At 36.6% G+C, this 20807-nt stretch overlaps 2 protein-coding genes across 2 annotated transcripts; both read left to right on the forward strand.

Annotated features, from left to right (window-relative positions):
* Positions 1–233: 233 nt before the first annotated feature.
* Positions 234–13951, forward strand: LOC113672509 (uncharacterized). Its single transcript, XM_089206230.1, has 11 exons — positions 234–845; positions 2402–2628; positions 4301–4451; positions 5449–5591; positions 6492–6601; positions 7487–7524; positions 8758–8780; positions 9152–9224; positions 9635–10311; positions 11273–11342; positions 12119–13951. The coding sequence occupies exons 1-11, from the start codon at positions 599–601 to the stop codon at positions 12364–12366; spliced, it is 2007 nt and encodes a 668-aa protein (XP_089062356.1). The 5' UTR covers positions 234–598; the 3' UTR covers positions 12367–13951.
* A 1989-nt stretch (positions 13952–15940) lies between these two features.
* LOC149044793 (EGF-like repeat and discoidin I-like domain-containing protein 3) lies at positions 15941–20768 on the forward strand. Its single transcript, XM_089206248.1, has 4 exons — positions 15941–16448; positions 18555–18853; positions 19519–19672; positions 20387–20768. Exons 1-4 carry the CDS (start codon positions 16112–16114, stop codon positions 20626–20628), a joined length of 1032 nt encoding a protein of 343 aa, XP_089062374.1. The 5' UTR covers positions 15941–16111; the 3' UTR covers positions 20629–20768.
* Positions 20769–20807: the final 39 nt, after the last annotated feature.

Consider the following 20807-nt stretch of genomic DNA (forward strand, 5'->3'; position numbering starts at 1 on the left):
TTTCGTTGAGACAAATTGAGTGATTGCGATACAAAAGGATTTTTATAACGGCGGAAAATAACTCGAGAAGGTGATATTCAGGCCTGAGCTTATTACATTCCATAGGAATCTAAACCGACATGGAAGATGAAAAATTCCTTTAATGGAGATGGATCGCAGAGGTCAATTACGCAAATCGCTAATTGATTCCAAGCGTCAACTGACGAATAGGATAAAAAAAACATCCAGTTTTTCTCCGTAATTTCACCATGGAAAGAAATTATGTGCCCCTGTCTCGTAGAATGAGAGGCAAGGGTCAAATATATTTGTCCCATTCCGTTCTCTAAATTATTTTCAGTAGTCCTCTGACTTTGAGCATTTGCGCGTAAAATTTTGAAGATTTGTACAACGTAGACCGTAAAAGACACGGAATAATGTGGTTTTTGTTTCATGGTGGGATACACACGAAAAGTGGCAAATATTTACTCAGCAATAATTCAGTTGAAGGTCACATGATGTCGGTATTAAATTTCGCGGTGTGTATATTTCTGGAACAATGATTAGGTAGCTTCAAAATACGACCAAGGGAGCATTTTCTTCGTCCATAGAACCCAAAAGCATGACTCAGAATATTGATTTACTTACAGTCCTTTTCGCTGTGTGTTATGTCATCGTCAAAGGTCGGACTGATGTCGTTTTTTCTAATCTGACTCGAGATGTCGATGGAGACTACTTCACTGACGTTTGCGGAAATTGCTATAAATACGGGGCAGTCGAAACACAAAGGGTTTGCAGATGCAAATCAACGCATTCAGTTTTTCTGCGAAATGAAGGACGATGCAAGGATAGAAATGACTTCGTGAATAGTAAGTAAGGTGGAATTTAGCGTGCTTGCTCTCCAAGCATAACTACACTAGCTAACTTCTCTAGAAGTGTTGAATTATTTATTGGAGTAAGTACTCTGTGCAGTATGTGCTGTTACGTGGTGTAGAAGTAGCTTTATCAAAACAATCAAGTATAGAGCTGAAAGGGTAGCGATATTTCTGAGATGTTGAACTTTGTTCCATTCACATGAAAAGCTTAAATCAAGTACTCAAGCTTTGAATTAATCAACACCAAAATTTTCCTTTAGCTTGCTTTGACTAGCTCTAAAATTATGAAAACTTGCAGAGACCTTCTTTAACGGCATATTTCACCCAATTTTTGTAACTAGAAGGAATAACTATTCATATACCTAACAGCCATAAAATTGTCAAAGAAAGAAAACTAAAGGTTAAAATAAGCCAATTTGGAGTGAATTCCCATGTAATGACCATGTGGCCATTTGACAGAATACCAAGGAAAATATGTTCTTTCATTTCAAATAAACTGATGGTTTAAGGAGGGTAAGTTTCTAAAGAAACTGTGGTGCTGTGTAGGTTGGAGAGTATAACAGGGTAATTAAGTATTGCCAAGGGTTTCAAAGCTAACATTTTGAGCATATGCCCTTTGTCAGAGCCAATGGAAGCAGAAGTGGAATTTAACATGCTCTGCTTCATCAGAGCATTTTCTCTGATAAAGAGCTAACCCTCGACACATCAGCTTTGAAACCTTTTAAGGTGACCAATATATGTTTAACCCCTAAGAGTGACAAGCATCTTATTTCTTCCTTACAATATCACCACTGAATCAAACACTAATGTCTTGAGAATTAGGAAATGATCACTGCCTATAGAAACTCTTGATTGTTAGACAAATTCTCCTTGTCAGCACCTTTGAAACCCTTTACAGTGGCCAATTCACACTATCAACTTGTTGATAATACTAAATTACCCTCAGCTGATATGTAAGTTAATTCTGTACTTGAGCCGTGTAGCTCATCCAGCCAGAGCTTATGTTGGTTTCTTTAGCATGAAGCAATTAACTCTTTACACCTTAACATCAGTATGCATATTCTTTATACATTTCTTAAGGTGCTGACAAGGAGAATTTGTTTGCTAATCAAAAGGTTCTTTGGTGACCATTTCCTTTATTCGAATGACCTTAATGTGTGATTCAGGAGTGTTATTGTATAGAGAAATTAGATGCTAGTCACTCCTAGTGGTGAAGGGTTAAGAGATGTTCTCCTCCCTGCTTATTGATGGAATGCCATTCTATTGCAGTCAGGCTTCCCTGATAATTTACCCATACCTAATCATACTCCTGGGTGGAAAGAAGTGCTATGAGAGTTATGTGTTTTGCCCAAGAATGTAACATAATGACGTGGCTTGAGTTCTTGAACCTGTATTGTAGCCTACTGCATCTCCCAATTTGATATGTGTATAAATGAAATTCCACTCACGTGCACAATTAATACAAATGAATAAACACTAATTATTTATATACTTACTTATGTTGTTTGATTAATTCATTGTATTCATTGTTTGTTTTATTTTTTCCACAGTAGAGGAAAAATGTCTTTCTTGGAAAAATGTGATAGCAGTTATTGATCCTGAAAAAGAAGCTAAATATTCTGTCTTGATAATTGGCAAGAAATATGAGTCATGCCGTGTGAAACCACTGATATCCTTTCGTAACAGTAGTACAGGAATATGGCATTTATTCAATTTGACAGGAAACGAGTTCATAATTAATATGAATACCCAGCCTTTACCATCCATTCACGTGAAGGTATGCTGAATAATTGTCAAGCTTTTTGAAGTATTGGGTAACATTATTTGATTATACAATGCTGAATTGAACCATTCTTTTGAACAGTCACTTTTTGAGTACAGTTATATACTCTAATAAAACATTCACATATATTAGTTAAAGGGTTTGTGCACACATACTCTGATAAAACACTCATATATATTAATTAGTTATAAAAAACTTTCTTGGGGTATTCCATCCCTCAAGTTAACTGACTGTTTTTTCTCGGATTAAACAGGAGCCTTAACCCTTTAACCTGTAAGAGTGACTAGCATCTAATTTCTCCTTACAATATCACCCCTGAATCAAACATTAAGGTCATGAGAATACAGGAAATGATTACCAACTAAAGTAGCTCTTGATTGTTAAACAAATTCTCCTTGTCAGCACCTTGGGAAATACATGGTGAATAGTATGGAGAATATAGATACTGATGCTAGGGGGTAAAGGATTAAAGAGTTTGTTGACTCTAAGAAAGTACTAGTTACCTATCATAAAAAAATTTTAGCAAAATATCCTTTATATATCATCTGGAATTAAAATTGAACCAAGACTTTGATTCATGATGGTTATAGGACAGAGTGGAGTCCAATTCAGTTGGTAATTATATGAGTGGTTATAGAATTAGATGACTGCAAAGCAAGAGTCCTATTTACCAATCACGAGTATGATTACAGACGGAATTGGACATCTCAAAGTCATTGTTACCAAGTGATTATAACTGTTAAAAATTCTGAAAAAAAAAAAAAACATTTATTTGAGAAAATATCTCTGGTATAGACACTGTCTGAAGTAGAAAATTTCTCCATTTGGGAAATTCTCCAGTTTTGTGGGGCATGTGGTGGTTGTTATTCTGTGATTGGTGGATTTAACTGGGTGAACTTCTTTGGTTGGCTGCTTTAACTGTCTGATTACAGGTGTCTGATTACAGCCAACTGTCTAATTACACTGTCCGATTACAACTCTACAGAATAATTAAGTATAAAATAGAGCAGTTAATGCACCAATAACATTTGAGGAAATTGTAATGGATTATCATGATTAATATTGAACATAGGTGGTACAGTTTGAGAATTGGGTTTAACAGGTACTAATAATACACAAGGATACAGGCAGTGAGCAAAATGTATGCTTGTACTGTCTATTATTACTAGTTTGTTAGACCATAGAATGAAGGATTTATTACTTCACTATTGTTTAATTTTCTAATATTTTAGTTTCAAGATACATCCTACAACTTCATCTGAGCATCATATCAATCCCATAAGGGGTGGAAAAGATGAAAGGCAATGCAAACCAAATCAGTAATCTTTTTTTAGACCAATGAAAAAATCATGACTAAAAAAAGGAATAAGCCAAAGTTGGGATTGTTCAGTGTCAGTGATCATTTTGGTACGTCGCTTTCCATCAGTATTTTTACCCTGTTCTACATTACAATTCTTTGGCATATTTTGTGCATTACATTATGCCATTTTGAAAAATGGTGTAATGGTGGAATAATTATCATAATATTGGATATTGCTTAGTTTTAGTAGGGGTATATTCCGTGAATTGATGTTTTCAGACCACCTGTGCCAGCCTTTTACTAAAAATAACTCATAGATCATATGAAGTAAATGTTTGCTTGATGTTATCATCTTTTTTATGTCAGGTTTCTCAAAAATCACCGAACTTGACTGTGTTCAAAGGCTATGTTATGAAGCTGCGACTGAATTGCACCAAACATCCTATACTTAGCAGTGGTAACAAGACAAGAACAGAAGACTTTTGTTTACTTTTTAAAGTGAAAGGAGAAGTCCAATGTAAGTACTGTTAAAAAAAAAACCTTCTATATTAGATACAATTAAAAAGAATGCTTTAAACCATCAGATGTCATATATAACTAGAACCATGATTTCTGGGTGATTATAGGCGTGGGAAATCTGTTCATTAGTTTATCAGTTAACAACTTTTGCAGTGAGTAATACAGATGGGAGGCGTGAATTATGTGACAATTTTAAATCTATCAACATTGACTGTAAAGATATGAAAATCATATATGTGAACTGCAGTTGAAGAAATGAATATTGAAGCAATCGTTGCAGTTATGAAATACTTCTTACGCACACCACTTTATTTTTTTCAATTTTTTTTCAGGCCTTATTTTCACTACTGCTTAAGTAGAGTTCATAACTGTGAGGATGGCTTCCATATTATTTTGTTTCTATCAATATTGGTTTTACAGTAGTCACCACTTTGATACAATAGTTCATTAAAATATGCTTCCAACAAGACAATTGTTGAATTGTCCAAAAGATTTCTCACTTCCATGCCTTTCAACTTAGCAAACAAGTTGTATGGCACAAAATCTGATAACAAAAATTGGCAACAAAATTTGACAACAAAAATTGGCAACAAGACAGCAGCGCAAAGCTGCACAAAAAAATGGGGCATAATGATTTTGCTGGCCACATTGTGACAAAGCAAATTTGTAATCCAAAAATAGTGGGCACATCAGTGAAAACTTTCTGTTTATTTACAATTTGTTATTATTGGCCCTGAAAAACCCCTTTGGGGGGTGGTTGATTTATGTATATAATCATTATGCATAGGGTCTCCTTCCTTATGAGGCAATCTACATATTATTAAGTCAATGGTCAGAACTGGTTAACAAAGTTTGAATCATTTAATAATTGTTCTTGATATGTAACAGGAAATAAGTATACGCACATCTTTGACCTTACATTTAGTGTGTGATCTTAGACTGTTTTTTCAAGCACCTGGTCTCTTATAATGTCTTTGGTATAATTTGTTGTTTAGTCCCACTAGCTTGCCCACGTACCACAGACATGCCAACCACGCAATTAACCGCCGCAGGAACAACAGGGACACCAAGCATGCCAAGCACCACCACAAGCACCCCAACCATCACCACCACAACACCAATCACTACACCTGATCAAGTAAGTGAATCAATATTTTGTGTTTTGCATGCTTAGGAAAACCTAAGCATTTCAAGAGAACATGGCATTTCCCAATCTCATGGCCAGTTTGAATTTGTTTGCAACTGTGACGAAAAGTCAGTTGTTTTGAATTAGGTGGCAAACACACTAATTTACTTTTAAAGCCAGATACTGGTGGTCTACCACTGTCTATGAGACCACTTAAGTAGAGGACGAATGTACTCCTGAAACCATTATAATTTTTATCTCCAGCATTTATGAAAGAATCAAACTTGCTTTTGAGAATCAAGAGAGTAAACTTTACCTTTCAAAAATCTTGAACCTTGAATATGTTAGAAACCTCATGGCCACTTATCTGTGGCATAACAAAGTCTTATGACTACTTTCTCTGTCTCTTTATGACAAGGAGAGACACAAAGAAGCAGTAATGTTGTACAACTTGGAAAAATTATTTTTATTTTTTATGGCAAGGTGGGCAGAGGCAATTTTTGAATTACTCATTATAGCTCTGTGTGTGTAGCCAGGCTTTGTGTTGCTTTCGAAATGGCAATGTCTGTAGCCAAGGTTTAAGTTCATTTGAAGTACTCTCAAACTGTTCACATGGAAGAAGTAAATTTTTGTATACACTCTTTAATAAAGGAGATTAAAGTTTATTGTGATTTCTAGAGCACACATTTCAATTGAGACTATACATAAGATTTATTTGTTCTCCTTCTTGGTCACATTTGCATGTTTCTGGTTTGAAAGGGAGTTCTGCTTATCATAAATTTGTGTCATCAAAGTTCTTCAACATTGATTGGAAGAGTTACAGTCTCTTTTTTCAAATTTTACTTTTGATTTAAGTTGTAGACACTGCATACTGATCAGAGTATCTAAACAGATTTTTTATATCATTCACAGGCAATTAATGCAGCTATTGTAGTTATTGGAATAATTCTATGCCTGCTTCTTATTGGAGTCTTTGCATATTTGCTTCACCAATACACAATTTTATGCCCATGCAGAAGAAGGTAAAATTATTCAAGTTATTTTTAAGGGGAAACAATTTTGCACCGGAAAACTGAAATTTACATTTAGTGACAAGAATGTGGTGTCAGGTCAAGATTGAAGAAATGTAAAATGGTTTCCGTGTTTACATAGCCTGATGTAAACACACAGGGGAGGTTGGGAGAACACGAGATAAGCGTAAGAAACCATGACGCAAAACGGAGTGGTTTCCAGCTTATCGAGTGTTCTCCCAACCTCCCAAGTGTTTACATCAGGCTATGAAAACACAGAAACCATTTTACATTTCTTTTATAAAATAACTAATGAAAGAGGAATGAAAACCGTGTTTACATACGCTCATGTAAAATGATTTTTATGGCCAATCAGAGCATGCGTACAATTTGAATTGTTTTATAAAATAACTTTGAGTATTCTCATTATCTGTTTGCTGAATATTTTTATAGATGTTAAAGAGATAAGTTATATGTTAATCACTGCAAGGGGTTGAAGGGTGAACAAAAACTCAATTTCGTCTTAATGGAAGTAAAATTTACTTGATTTCCATTTAATTTAGGGAAAATATCTTAACATATTTTTTTTCAGGGAGATTTAAGAACCTGTATGGGAGATTAGGGGAGGTCTCCTGTTTTAGAGAGAATCACATGTGATATGGGAGATTTGAAAAATATAAATTGTTGAACCTTCTGATCCCAAAAAGTGACTAGCGTCTAATTTCTCCTTACACAAGAGTAAAGAATATTATCCCCAACTAAAGGAGCTCTTGATTGTCAAACAAATTCTCCTTGTCAGCACCTTAAGAAATGTATAAAGAACAGTGCATACTGGTGCTAGAGTGTAAATGGTTGAACTGTGAATTAACCGGCTAAAGATTTCCTTCTCTCTCACAGAGGACATCAAATTGGAGGAGGTATCATGAATTCTAATGGTAAGACTGATAAGAAATTTTAATAGTTATAGCTATCATTGCTCTTGTTTTTGTTACAAATTGTCTGTTGTCATTAATATTGCTATGATGATGTATGTGATGCTTTAGTAATGTATATAGTACTATATTATTAATACTAATATACTATATAATTACTAATATACTTTTTCTTAATTAAGAGCTTAAAAACCATGAAAAGGGTTGTAATGCTATTATTTTAAGTAGTTGTTCAAGCGTTTTTTTAAATTCTTTTTTTAAAGAATTTCTGAGTGCTATCAAAATCATAAAAACCAAGTTAGGAATTGTTTCACTCAAAAGTTTTGGATTTTTTATAACATTTTTTGCTAACAGAACAAATAGATTAGGATGTACACAAGCTTACACATATAGTCATACATGAACAGAATGAGGATGTAGGGGTTGACCTGACAATTATGCAAGAGGGACATTAATGTAAAAAATCAAAAAATCCTCTGAAAAAAGAGACTTAAGTCCAAACCCCGTAGAAAATATGTATTAAACGCGTTAAATGAGCCACATCATTTGGCTGAAATAAAAACTCCGAAACTTATTAAAATTCCTAACAAAGGAGTGACTAATTAACGCGAACGAAAGCTTAAAAACAATTGACTAAAACTCCGCGAAAACAAACTAAAACTGACGCGAAAAATGTCCACGTCAGTTTTCCAATGTCAAGGTTAGAGTTCCTTCACGTGATTAGCTAATTTGTGAAATCACGCGCGCCGCGCGTGAATACAAAAATAATACCAAGGGGGGAGAGGAAGAGAAAAACTGTGAATTGAAATTTAAAAACGGAAGAGATTTTCTATATTTCTTTTTTCCTTTGAAGTATCCTCAGAAGGCTGTCCATTATCTTAAATCCTCGAGTCTGATATTGGTTAATAGCGCAATCGTAACCAGTCCAACTTTGTTCTCGTGGTCCATGATTTTTTTTCCATGCTATTTGTGGCAAAAAAAAGTAACCAGCTGAAAAAAATTGAATAAGTTAATTACAAGTCCTTCTAGGAAAAATTGTGCCGTTGGTCTTGAGTGCGGCCCTGGGCTATTAAATGGGTCTTGGGTCCTATGTTAAAATTTTTTCATGATTGCATTTGTAATTTAATTTTTTTTTTCGTTTTCGGTGAAAGAAGACAGGGACTTTTAAATACACGAATAATGTTTTGTGCATGTTTTTTCATTGACAAGTGTTCTAAATTTTTTTTCATTTTGTAGTGATTAACAATCTAGGGCAGCCGGTAAGTGATGAAAAACTCTTTGGGGTCTTTAACAATTTCGTCACGTGTCCTTTTAGTTCTTTAACCCCTGGAAATGATTGACATCTAATTTCTCCACCCCTGAATCAAATATTAAGATCACAAGAATAATCAAAATGATTACCTACTAAAGAGTATCTGGATTGTTAAACAAATTCTCCTTGTCAGCATCTTAAAAAACGCACAGACAATAGTATGGAGAATATCCATATTGATTTTTGGGTGTAAAAGGTTACCGTTAACACTGAAGCTATCCCCTAGTAGTACCTGGACAGTAGTCTGTGGCATTAGACTGAAAAATGGACTAGCTCCACACAGTTAATGTGGTTAGTAAGTGTTTTTTTTTTCTTTAGACTTTCAGAATTCAAGAGGAGCCTGTGTATGCTGAAGTGGCAGATGTTTATCCTTTGGAAAACAAGGCTAAAGGTAAGAGTTTATAAGATCATCTGTTCACAATTTTGGCGGCAAATTACTCTCCAGCCCTCCTCGGTTTTTATGCTACATAAACACGAAATTAGACCAACACCCCATTCACACCAAAGATTATTTAGAGCTGTTTCGTTGAACATGGTTAGAAATTGTTTTCTCGATAGTAGGTGCTTAAACCGATGTTTGCCGACTTCAAATGTAACACATGGAAGATACCATTTTGCGAGTACTTGAATCCTATGGAAAATTCAGTTTTTCAGTTCTCTGTTTCTGATATTCATTTAGTTAAGCCCAATTTGACCAAACGAGTTTTCAGGGGGGGGGGGGAATGGGGCAGTGACCCTCTGTTGCTTATACATATTCTTTATGTAACTTGTTTCAACTTTTTTTGCTGTCTTTTTTTTCAGGAAAAGTGACAGTTAATCTTGATGAAAGTTCATCAGTTGTTCTGAATCTTTACGCACAGGAAGTTGGGTTTTCAAGAGGAGGACTAAACCCTGATTCGCCATTGTCACGGTCAAATCTTGAAGGAATTAGAAGAACAAGTGATGAATCAAGAAATGTTCGCGAAAGGGACAGAAGTCTACAAGAAGAGGAAACCGACGGATCACTTGTGTTTAGAAATTTGCAGTTTGAAGAGACTTCTTTTAGTTCTTTGCCAAGGCGAGAGCAAGACTTGAAAAAACTTACAGAATCACGGGAACAGGGTGATAGAGGGATTTGTAATTATCACGAAAATCACAGTCATCACGGTCGTAACGAACATCTTGATAGTCACGATCATCACGACTGTAACGAACATCTCGATCATAATGATGGTCATTGTCTCCAAAGTCCTAAATGCCAAGAAACTGGTGATAATGTTTTGTATGAAGGACTCATAGACAGAACCCGAATTCGGAGCAAGTTTATTTGTCCGAGTTGTAACGATAGCTCGGATTATCAGAGACCTAACACTATTGGATGCTGCCCGCACCGAGAAAAGGAGAACAACACAAGGGAAAAGACACGGTCGTTTTATGAAAGTTTGGCGCCCGAAGTAGGCACGAGGGAATCTGATTATGCGACACCGTCTGCCATGGAGGTAAGGCATAGTGCCTTTAATGTGAATGAACTTTTAGATGGGGGGGGAGGGGGGAGGGGGGAGGTGTAATGTTAGCGCGCTAGAGTCTGGATGGGCAGAGTTTGGACCATGACCGGATTAATGTGTTGGGTTCAGTGAAGTTGTGTTTCACCCCCTACCGGCTTGCCTTCCAACTGGACCACCTCCCCCTTTTTTTTTGTGAGGAATACATATTGGGTAGAAGTAAGCTCAGTTCAAGGGAAATCGAATCGTGGAAGGAGGGATTACCTGTGATAAACTAACATCCCACCTGGAAGAGGAAAGAAGCAATACTCCTACTCACTTAATGCTATGGAAATCTTGAAAAGCTTGGGAAGTTTCTGGTATACTAGACTCATAAGACTTACCTCATTATCCTCCAAGATCTGATTGTTAATTCTCTCCTCTAGCTGCTTCACATTTCTTCGTAAATTAATTACGAGAAATTGGTGTTAGATCACGACAACAACTCTTACTTGATAAGTTTGAGTATTCTCATTACCTATTTGCTGGATAATGTATGAATATTATGGGGAGAAGTTACATGTTAATCACTTCCGGGATTTAAAGGATAAACCCTTTCTCTCCCAGATTTTAAATATCAATTCTCCTCACTTTCTTCTCATAATTATAGCTCTCAGAATTTGGTGTTGTGTCAAATAATGTCTTCCAGTTTATATTTTTCTTTCCTCTCTTCAATTTTCCGTAAGAAATTGTATCGATGTTGTAAAGAGAAATTCCTTTTCGTTCGCACCTGTGAGTAAGAGATAAACCTTGGATCCATTTTATCGCTGAATGAGGAGGGGAATTTATTGCAATGCGCATTGCAGTGCCTTCCAAGTCTAATGCTCTCGGTTGTGCCTACGACATAGTTACACGGAACCCTGGATTTGCGGAGGCTATGAAGTTCGAAAAAGGAACTGAATCATTTTTTTTTGTTTAGCACAACAACTCAAGTAGTCAGGATGGCAAAGAACTACCGGAGTATAATATTTTAGAACCGGAAGAGTCAGGTAATTGATTTTTAGGCATTTTAATCGCACAAGAAGTTAAGATATCTTGCGAGATTTTGATGGTCGATACTTGAATACGTGTCACTGGGCTTGAGATGTAAGTGTCGAAATCTTAACTGAGTTACAGTGTCTCTCGCGAGCCTTCATGAATTTGTATGCTGTTTTCTATCGTCGTCAAAGTTGTATGCAGTGCTGAATGACATTAATTCCACCGGACAACAAATTTTGAAATCTTTGAAGGGAAAAATGAGTTGTTTCAAGAAGCCTTTGCTTCTTGTATTCACTAAACTTTTAGTTTCGTACACCTCAGCCAAAAATAAAAAAAAAACAACAACGACAACAATAACAGATTTGGATCAAAACTAAGAGTAACACCACGAATCTAGAGACAAGAGAAAAAGCAAAACACGCATGGTCAGGCATTTTTATAAGAATTTTATGATTTATTAATTATTAACTGATTGAAAGAGCAATTTTCAATTGAGTGTCGAAGGTAATCCGAGATTGCATCGGTTTTGCCTCTCTTCGCTCTCTCAACCAATCGGATGCAAAACTAAAACCAATCACGACTTGGTCGCCCGCGTTTTCCCGCGCTTTAGACAGTTTGGTTTTGTATACTTTGAGTTTTCATTAACTCTTTTTTTCTTTTCTTCTGATTGGTCGTTATCATTACATTGTTTTTAGTTTTACGACACTCAATCCAAAAGCGCTCTCACAGTAACCTTGATCAGATAATGTTTGTATTTGTAATACTTTGACTGGTGATATTTTTACAGAGCAAGAACTAAGACCTGACGAGCCTGTGAACCACGAATACAACATTCTTGAACCGGAAACACCCTCTGATGACGTTCAGAGTGATATGAACGAAACATTTCCTAATTCGGGCTCAACAGACGAAGAGAAAGATCTGCCGATTCATCCCTCAGAGATAAAAAGCCTTGAAAATAACCCTGTCTATGCCTTTCACTGGAAAATGAAAAACGATGAACCTTGTGCGAGAAGGCGAGCACGTAGTATGTAGTTAGTAGTAGTCAAGGGGCTGTGAAACTGTCACAAACCTTTTCTCATTACGAAGGGAAAATAGCTTAGTTCTGTAGTGTACTTAGCTCACTTGAGGGAGAAGGATTCACAAACAACCATTCAATTTTTATTTCCTTTAATAAAAAGTTAGTGATGAAATTTGCGGCTTACCGCATTTTAAGATTCCAAAGAGAGACGTAACGTCAAGAAACTTGGTTCAAATGGTGCTTAAAACTCCAGTTTAACCGTTGCCATTTTGAAAATGACTGAAAGCTTATGCTATCTTTGAAATCTCAAAACGCTTTCAGTTTCATAATCTTTTATAGGCTTTTTACTGACTTAGATGAAAGCTTAAAGTTTTCTTGAGATGACTGGTTTTCTAAACCTAGCGAAGCCCTAGAAGCCCATGATGCAAAATTCCTGTAAAGAATGCAGATACGCAGATTGCACTGCAGGCAATCCCTTTGGAGACATTCCCACGAGAGGCTCCTCTCCAGACTTCATGCGGTCAAAGGCGCTAGAGAGAGGGCCTCGAAACTAAGCTGTAGCTGCTCGAGAAATTAGGGATTCAGTTAATTACTGATTACTCGGGTCTTAAATTTATCGGGTGGAACACCAAAAATGCTAGAATTAAGCCCATTTTCATAGAAGGCCATGTATTACAAATTCAGCTATTTTAAATTAATAAGTTAAGTTTGATATAACTTTAGTACATATTGTTTGCCTAAGCGACTGGTATATTAAGGTATGCGTGTTACGCAGAGATAAATTACTAAATAAGAAATTGCCTTGTTGTTTAATTTCTTTCTTGTGGTTGGTAAGTTAGTCTTGTTATTGAGTGTCGATAACCTTTTTTGAGGACAAGCTTGGATTGCCTTAATTTTTATCGAACTTTTTAAAGTATAATTTAAGTTACTTCAGATGGTATCGATACATTGTATACAGTTTTTATTTGTTAAGAAAACGTATAAAATTGATAAAAAAATTAATTCTGAATTGCTCAAAGTTTTTTGTGAGAGATTCAAAAGAGTTACTTAAAGTATTACAGTTATTGTCTGTCAAGAAAGACTGTTTATATATTAGAGACAAATGTCTCTTTAAAAAGATCTCTGTACAGAAAATGGAAAAAATGTAACATTATTGTAGAAATAACTGTAATTAGTAGGTTAGCTTTCAGCTATTGAAATAACTCGTGCAGATAAACTTATCGAATTTTGTTGTTAAAGTAATCTTAAATGATCTCAAGGTGCATTGGTTTCTATTCAACTTTGCTCTTTGATTGTTCTAGGAGAAGCTCGCGCCATCTTCTCAACCAATCAGATACAAAACTAAAACTAGTGGCGATGGTTTTATTTGCATTTTCCCGCGCTTTAGGATGATGACGTGGATTTGCTTTGAGTCCTTAATGGCTTCTTGTCGTATTTTCCTTTGTTCTGATTGACTGTTGTTATGACTTAAATTGTGGTTTTATGGCAGTCATCGCAAATGGGGCTCAACGTTTTACTTAACTAACTTCTTTACGAATAATGCTTTTATGGAAATGATACAACTGTGTAAGTGGAGAGAAAATGAATAGCGTTGAAAGATCTACTTTTGTTGTCTATGTCGGTGCTCACTCTTTACTTGGGGGGGGGGGGGGATGGAAAGAACCGCACGAAGTAGAGCGTGAAGTACACCAGTTATTGGGAGTTAAATCAGTTAGCTGTGGGGGGGGGGGGAGAGGATGAAAAGAACCGCACGAAGTAGAGCTTGAAGTACACCAGTTATTGGGAGTTAAATCAGTTAGCTGTGGGGGTGGGGGGGGAGAGGATGAAAAGAACCGCACGAAGTAGAGCGTGAAGTACATTAGTTATTGGGAGTTAAATCAGTTAGCTGGGGTGGGGGGGGGGGGAAAGGATGGAAAGAACCGCACGAAGTAGAGCGTGAAGTACACCAGTTATTTGGGAGTTAAATCAGTTAGCTACTTGCGTTCTGGCAAGCACCAGTCTTTTTCGGGCCTGCCAAGCGCGGAAGTCAAGAAATTCTGATCGTAAGGGCTTCAGTTTAATGTGTGATGCGTAACAGCACATGATAGTAACAAAAACCGCAAGTAAACAGGAAAGAAAAACAGTGCTCAGAACTTTCTCCAAATAAGAGACCACCACTTTCAGTTCGTCCCATTTCAGTTTCATGTTGCTGTTTCATTTCTGTTTTTTAACGCACGTTTCAACCATTTTTGGTTTCACTGGCTTCTCCGTAATGTTCCCAGTCATCATGCGTCAACTTTGTTTTCAGGAGTTAACAAAACATTGCGCACTGCCGAAGTTGAGGAATGTCGTTAAAAAGAAATTGGCTGAAGCGATTGTGTTAAGTGGTCCGTGACGTAATCACGCATAATTTTCACTTAGAGATGTTCTCCCCTCCCCTTGACCACTACTTAGATAAAAAGATGACGTCTTTAACTCTAAATAGTCCTCAAGCTGTATCATCGTTCCTCTAAGCTTATTATAATTAAGGTCAAGATGATACGCTTAACTCACGTCAGCAATTGACGGAAGAAACTTCTCTTCGGACACCGTTGCTACCATTGTTCAGTTTGATTTACAAATGTTGTCTTACATATAAAGCAGTCAAACCCACAGTTTTGATGCCGAAAAGGTTAGAGACCCATCGTTCTCTATTTGAAGGCGGATAAACCCACTTACTGGCTGGAGATTCTTAAAACTGCACTTTGTTTATATTCCAGGTATCATAATTTCAATATCAAAGCTCCACGTGGAACACCGCTTGTTATTCAGAGTGAAGACGACGACACGTATGACTGGCTTGTCTTCTTCCACGAGAAATGGAACGCATTCCAGAGGCTCTACGAGAGGTCCGGATTTTCAGCAAATCGCAGAGAAAGACATACACTTTAGGAGATGTCAAAGGGCAGCAGATCGGCACGGTTCAGCACTTTCTAAACATACAGCTGCATGCTTTGCTTCGATGTGGCAAAATAGCCAGGAATTGAAGGGTAAGTTACTGTTTTCTTGCTTTACTGTTACTTTTTCGTAAAGGCTTGATGGACTGAAATTGATAATGTCTATTTAAAAATCGGAAAGAAGCAAGATATTGTCTTTCCTCGACCTTTACTGGAGAGAAATGAAGTTGTCCCGATTCCGCCATCTCACACCTCACTCGTCCCAATTGTTATCAGTGCGCGTTATTTGGTTCAACCTTATTTAATTGGTTTTCTTGTAACCCAAAATAGGGAAATCAACGGAGAACGGACAGTAACATCGAGGCCAAGCTCTACCCAGAAGTTCTCCAGATACAAACAGGCTGGCGGAGGAGCTTTTATTCCTGTGACGCTCTTGGTGGAAGGACCACAGCGTTACAAAGAATTTGTGCATAAAAAAAACCAGCTTTACTCTTCCAGAATGCGAGAATGTCGAGGACATGCATGTTGAATGTTTGAAATAAACGAATATCTTTAATGGTATCTTACGTCCAGTCCTTATTAGCGAATTTTGTTTCAGCTTACTACCGCATTACAACATGGCCGCCACAAAAAAAAAAAAATCAGCTTCTTCTTGTTTCCAGCACCTCTCGGCCAAATTTGCTTTGACAAAGCTCGAAACCGATATCCAGAAATGGTTATGGCCCGAACTGTTGGACTATCAAAAAACAAACCAGCCGTTAAAGTAACGCCTTTGGTTCTAGTCAATCGCAAAGTGTAAACGGAGACAGTTGTGATTTGTTTGCTCAAATTCAGAATAAGGAATATGCGATTGACGAAGCTGGCAACTTACTCTTTAACAAGAATCGTTATTTTGGTGTTGTATATAACCACACTTCAACCTACTTCATCGCTTGGTTCTTTAAATGCAGACGGTGTTGAGAAGTACGTGATAACGAGAGGGGGAAGATATGATACTGACGTGTTCAGGGTTCGGTACAAAACTGGCTTCCAATGCCCTCTAGATGTTTGTGCTAACACTTCGGCTTTTGAAAACAATACCACACCATGTAGCTGTGCGTGTAAGGGAAACACTCCAACCTTTCTCCCGGAATTAGGCAGTTGTGGTGATACAGCAAGTATAAAAAAATCTCTGTTTGGAAGTAAGTGAATTAATTGAATCAATATCATCATGATAGCAATTATTACTAAATAAATGAAATTGAATTTTCCTTGTATTTATAAGATGATCCATAAAACGAGTTCAAGGACACTTAAGATCAGTGATACCGATTTAAACACTCTATGAATGTATGATGAATTTTCTTTGGTCGAAATTTTTTGTTGTCTTATTTGGAAAGTTAACTGCGGGCTTATTTAAAACGCAAGAATATTTTAACTGAAACGATATTATACCAAGCCCAGATGTTTTCGCGACAATCTTGTAAGCGTATCGCGTGATACTTTATTTTCTAATTTAGTAATTAAGCTCTGGGTTTGATGACAGTAGGGTTACTTAAGATTTGGGTGTATAATTGAACGTAGCGCTGTAATGGCAGACTTGTAGCAAGAATGTTCGGATTACGCACAGCAGAAGTGATAAAGAAAATCAATAATGTCAGAAATAATTAGATGAGGAGTTGTCTGGAACATCCTATGACGCTGTAGGAGTTGTCTGGAACATCCTATGACGCTGTAGCATGTGTCATTTGTGCTGCAAATAGTGCGTGCGTGCGGTTGTAAATTGCAGAAGTGTTGATCAGAGTATAACGGGAAACAGCTGTTAAAATCAAGTTAACAGGAAATAGCTTGGGATTTTTGTAAACAACAAATACCATAATTTTCGGCCGTTTACCCGCACGGTCGATTACCCAAACCGGCCGATTATTGCATACGACGAAAAAAAGCGAACAGATTACCTGCACTGGTGGATAACCCGCACGTTATGTTATTCAACTTTTTCGTGGCGAAAACGTGACATTAGGTGATACATTTCAGTCTTTTAAAAGTTGTCTGATCTAACTTTCGAAAGCTTGAATGCTTCTAATAAATAAAAGTACTGTCGGCGATTTCTGAAAAAAAATAGATATCTCCGGTTCTATAGAGCTTAACAAGTCCCTTAAAACGGGAAAATTCTCTTTAACTCAAACTAGTGTCAAATGGAAATTTGTCACTGATGCGCCGGATATCTTTGGATTATTTCTGTCACCATCAAGGTTTTGTTTTCACGCGCGCCGACAACAATTTGTTCGTCACGCAACTAATTATGCGTGAAATAAACTCGAGTCGGCATCATGTTTTCGTGTCGCTTTGTGACACTCTTAATACAATAAAATTCATTTGAGAGGTGGAAACGCATGTAGGTGAGAATTTTTTACAATTCAAGTATCAGTAGATTTTAAAATTGTCACATAACCCGCACCTCCCTATTACCCGCAGTGGCGCGCGTTTAATGCAAAATCAACAGATTACCCGCGGGTAAACGGCCGGAAATTACGGTAAGTAATGTCAATCCAGGTTTTACGTAGTTTAGGCGTGCATTTCCGTTGTAATAGCAGATAAACATATAGAATCTCTATCTTGTAACAGAGGATCGAGATCGAATGAGTGTAGAAAGTATATAAAATTATGGAAAAGGCCTTTTGCAATATATGTCATTAACAATTTATGGAATTAATCAGTCTTGCTACCCACTTTCTTTCTTTCAGAGCTCTTGCATTGAGCATGAGAGCACGCAAACAAATTCAATCTTGTGCTCTCACTCAGAAACTATTATTTACCTATCAATTTAATTATCTTATCAGATTCAATATACACTCTGTTCCCTTCATACCCCGACCACCTTCCAACAGTGGAAATTCTCATGCAGAACCTCTGTTACATCAGTCAGTGTATTTATTGACTGTTGCAGATGCTCACACATTGACCATGGACCAGTGGCATGGAATCTCCCAGACCCTTAGAATAAAGTAATAGATGTTTAAGGTGCTATATTTTTTCACAGCTTTCCTGGGTTGTGTGCTTCCACACCCTCCCCCCCTTCCCAAAGAGGTGATGCATGAGTCATTACACCTAATGGTAAACAGTCAAAATCTCACTCTTTGGCAGCAAATCAACTCAAGAACTCTGTAAGATTGGAAGCTTTACAAAACAAAATTCTCTCTGCTGTTGTGATCACCCATTTTATTAAAAATATGACCTATTAAATTGATTATACAGTTCCTGTTTATGCAGAATTGATTTGTCACCTGTGCTTAATTACATTGTAGATTGCTCAGAAGCACTTGGTTTGGAAAGTGGGAAAGTCGATGATTCCCAACTAAGTGCCTTAAGCTATTTTCCAATGTTTGGTCCTTGGGAAGGAAGACTGAACAATGAGAAGGCCTGGTGCACCTCAGGAAATAACCAGTATTTAGAGATTGACTTACTGGAGGTCAGGCGTGTCTCAGCACTTGCAACTCAAGGATACAAAGGAAGTTTCTCTTATTATGTTAAAACATATGAGATGGAGTACAGCTATGACGGTGTAAAATGGTTTGACTATGAAGATGACAGGGGTAAAAAAAAGGTACTGAATTTTTGATATTATGATAGATGTTAATTTTCATTCTTTCAGGAGCATCACTCAACAAGATCACCATTTGCTTTACTACTAACAAGATATCAAATAAAACTGATTGTGCGTAATTGGAGTCATGATACAAATATTTCATCAATTTTAAACAGTCTTTGACAAATTGACAAATACAAAGATATGTTATATAATATATTTTCAGACTAGTATAATCAAGGATGTAATAACGGAAAAAAGATTTACTATCACTACCACAATAATGCAATGTAAGCCAAAAATTTTAACCATCAGACTTAATGCATGGAACAACCCCTGACCCCCCCCTCCCTCCCTCCCACCCATTGGTTTTTGTTAATTTTTATATTCTGAAAATAGTCAAAGCTGGCTTCTTTATCAGTGAAGAGTTGTTATATATTTATTTAGTCTTGATAAAAATTTTTGTTTTAACTCTCTTTTTTTCTCATGAAATGTATCAATGAAAGATAATGAAAATTTAGAATGTTTTTACGTCCACTTAGAGAATTTGACTCTTTTTTGTGTATATATTATCCAAGCCTTTTTTCAATATCTTTTAATTGATGATGATATCAGGAAGAGATCAAGACAATCTACATTTTTCATGCTTATAAATGTATGTCTAACTTAATGTCTGCTTTCAGACATTTACTGGAAATAAAGATACAGACAGCGTGAAATACAACTACTTTGAAGGGTCTTTTGAAACAAGATTTCTGAGAATATATCCTAAAAGGCATAATGGGCGTGATCACAGATGTCTCAGAGTTGAAGTGTATGGATGTAATGATAATGCTGGTGAGTGAATTTAAATTTGCATCAGTAACTGTGTAAGTCATGGAATATCAGTGAACAAATTAATAACATTAAAGGAGCTTCAAATTGCTTACTCACCAACTGTTCTGCTTTGCACATGTCTAACATGGATCCTATAAACAAGACATAACTTCTGACTCTTTCAAATGCATCATAACTTTTTCTGCTTACTTTTTCAACAGCATTCTAATGGAGAAAGATATTAAATGTTTTTAAAAATCTCCAAATTAATATGAGGCTTAGGTAGCCTTTATACACAAACCATGTTTTGGTAATAGTGTAAATTAGAATTAATTTAGCCAATTCAGCCTTTGGCTTTTCCCTGGAGGTGATGTACATAAAAATAACAATCCAATGAAATACAGCAAAAACTTTCAGAAGCGGAATTAGTTCAATTTGCAACTACCTTCACCAAACATTATGAGGTTAAGTTAGTAGGTCAGTGACCTCTTGGTGCATCTATGCACATTAAGTCTTGGCTTGAGAAAACAACTTTTGATTTCTGTTGGTTGCTCCTCCATGTTCGACCTTTCTGTTGTTCCATTGGAAGGCCACTCTAGGCAGGGCTGATGGTGGCATTCGGAGCCCTTATTAAAACTCTGTCATCCAAGTTAATGGTGACTGTAAGGCTTAATCTTTTTATTACAAACAGACATGGTTACATAATTTGCTTAAATTGGACTCTTTTTTTGGCAGTTTGCTCCCGTTTCTTTGAGTGGGACTTTTTCCTGAAATCCCTCAACCTAGCAATTGAAGGACAAGTGAATATTATTTCAGGTAATATCTATCAAAGCTGTCAAGTTGTTCCTGGAAGTGCAGCATACTACAACTATCAACTGGAAAACAAGTGGGTGGGGATAAACCTGGAAATGTTCAAAGTGGAAAAAACACAAAACAAACTATTCTTCAAGGTTCTGTACCTGAAGTTTTTTAAATGATAACGCATGCAAGCCAGCAGTTCTGCAGCCATTATGGCCTGTGATTCACAACTTCACTGCTCAGCAGTCTGCATCTCATTTCATGGGAAGCAAAGTGTTGTCAAAAATTGCAATGATAAAGATGTTTTAACCCTTTAACTCCCAAGATCTGATTGTTAATTCTCCCCTCTAGCTGCAAA

Source organism: Pocillopora damicornis, chromosome 5, assembly GCF_964200805.1.
Source record: "Pocillopora damicornis chromosome 5, jaPocDami1.2, whole genome shotgun sequence".
Lineage (NCBI taxonomy): Eukaryota > Metazoa > Cnidaria > Anthozoa > Scleractinia > Pocilloporidae > Pocillopora > Pocillopora damicornis.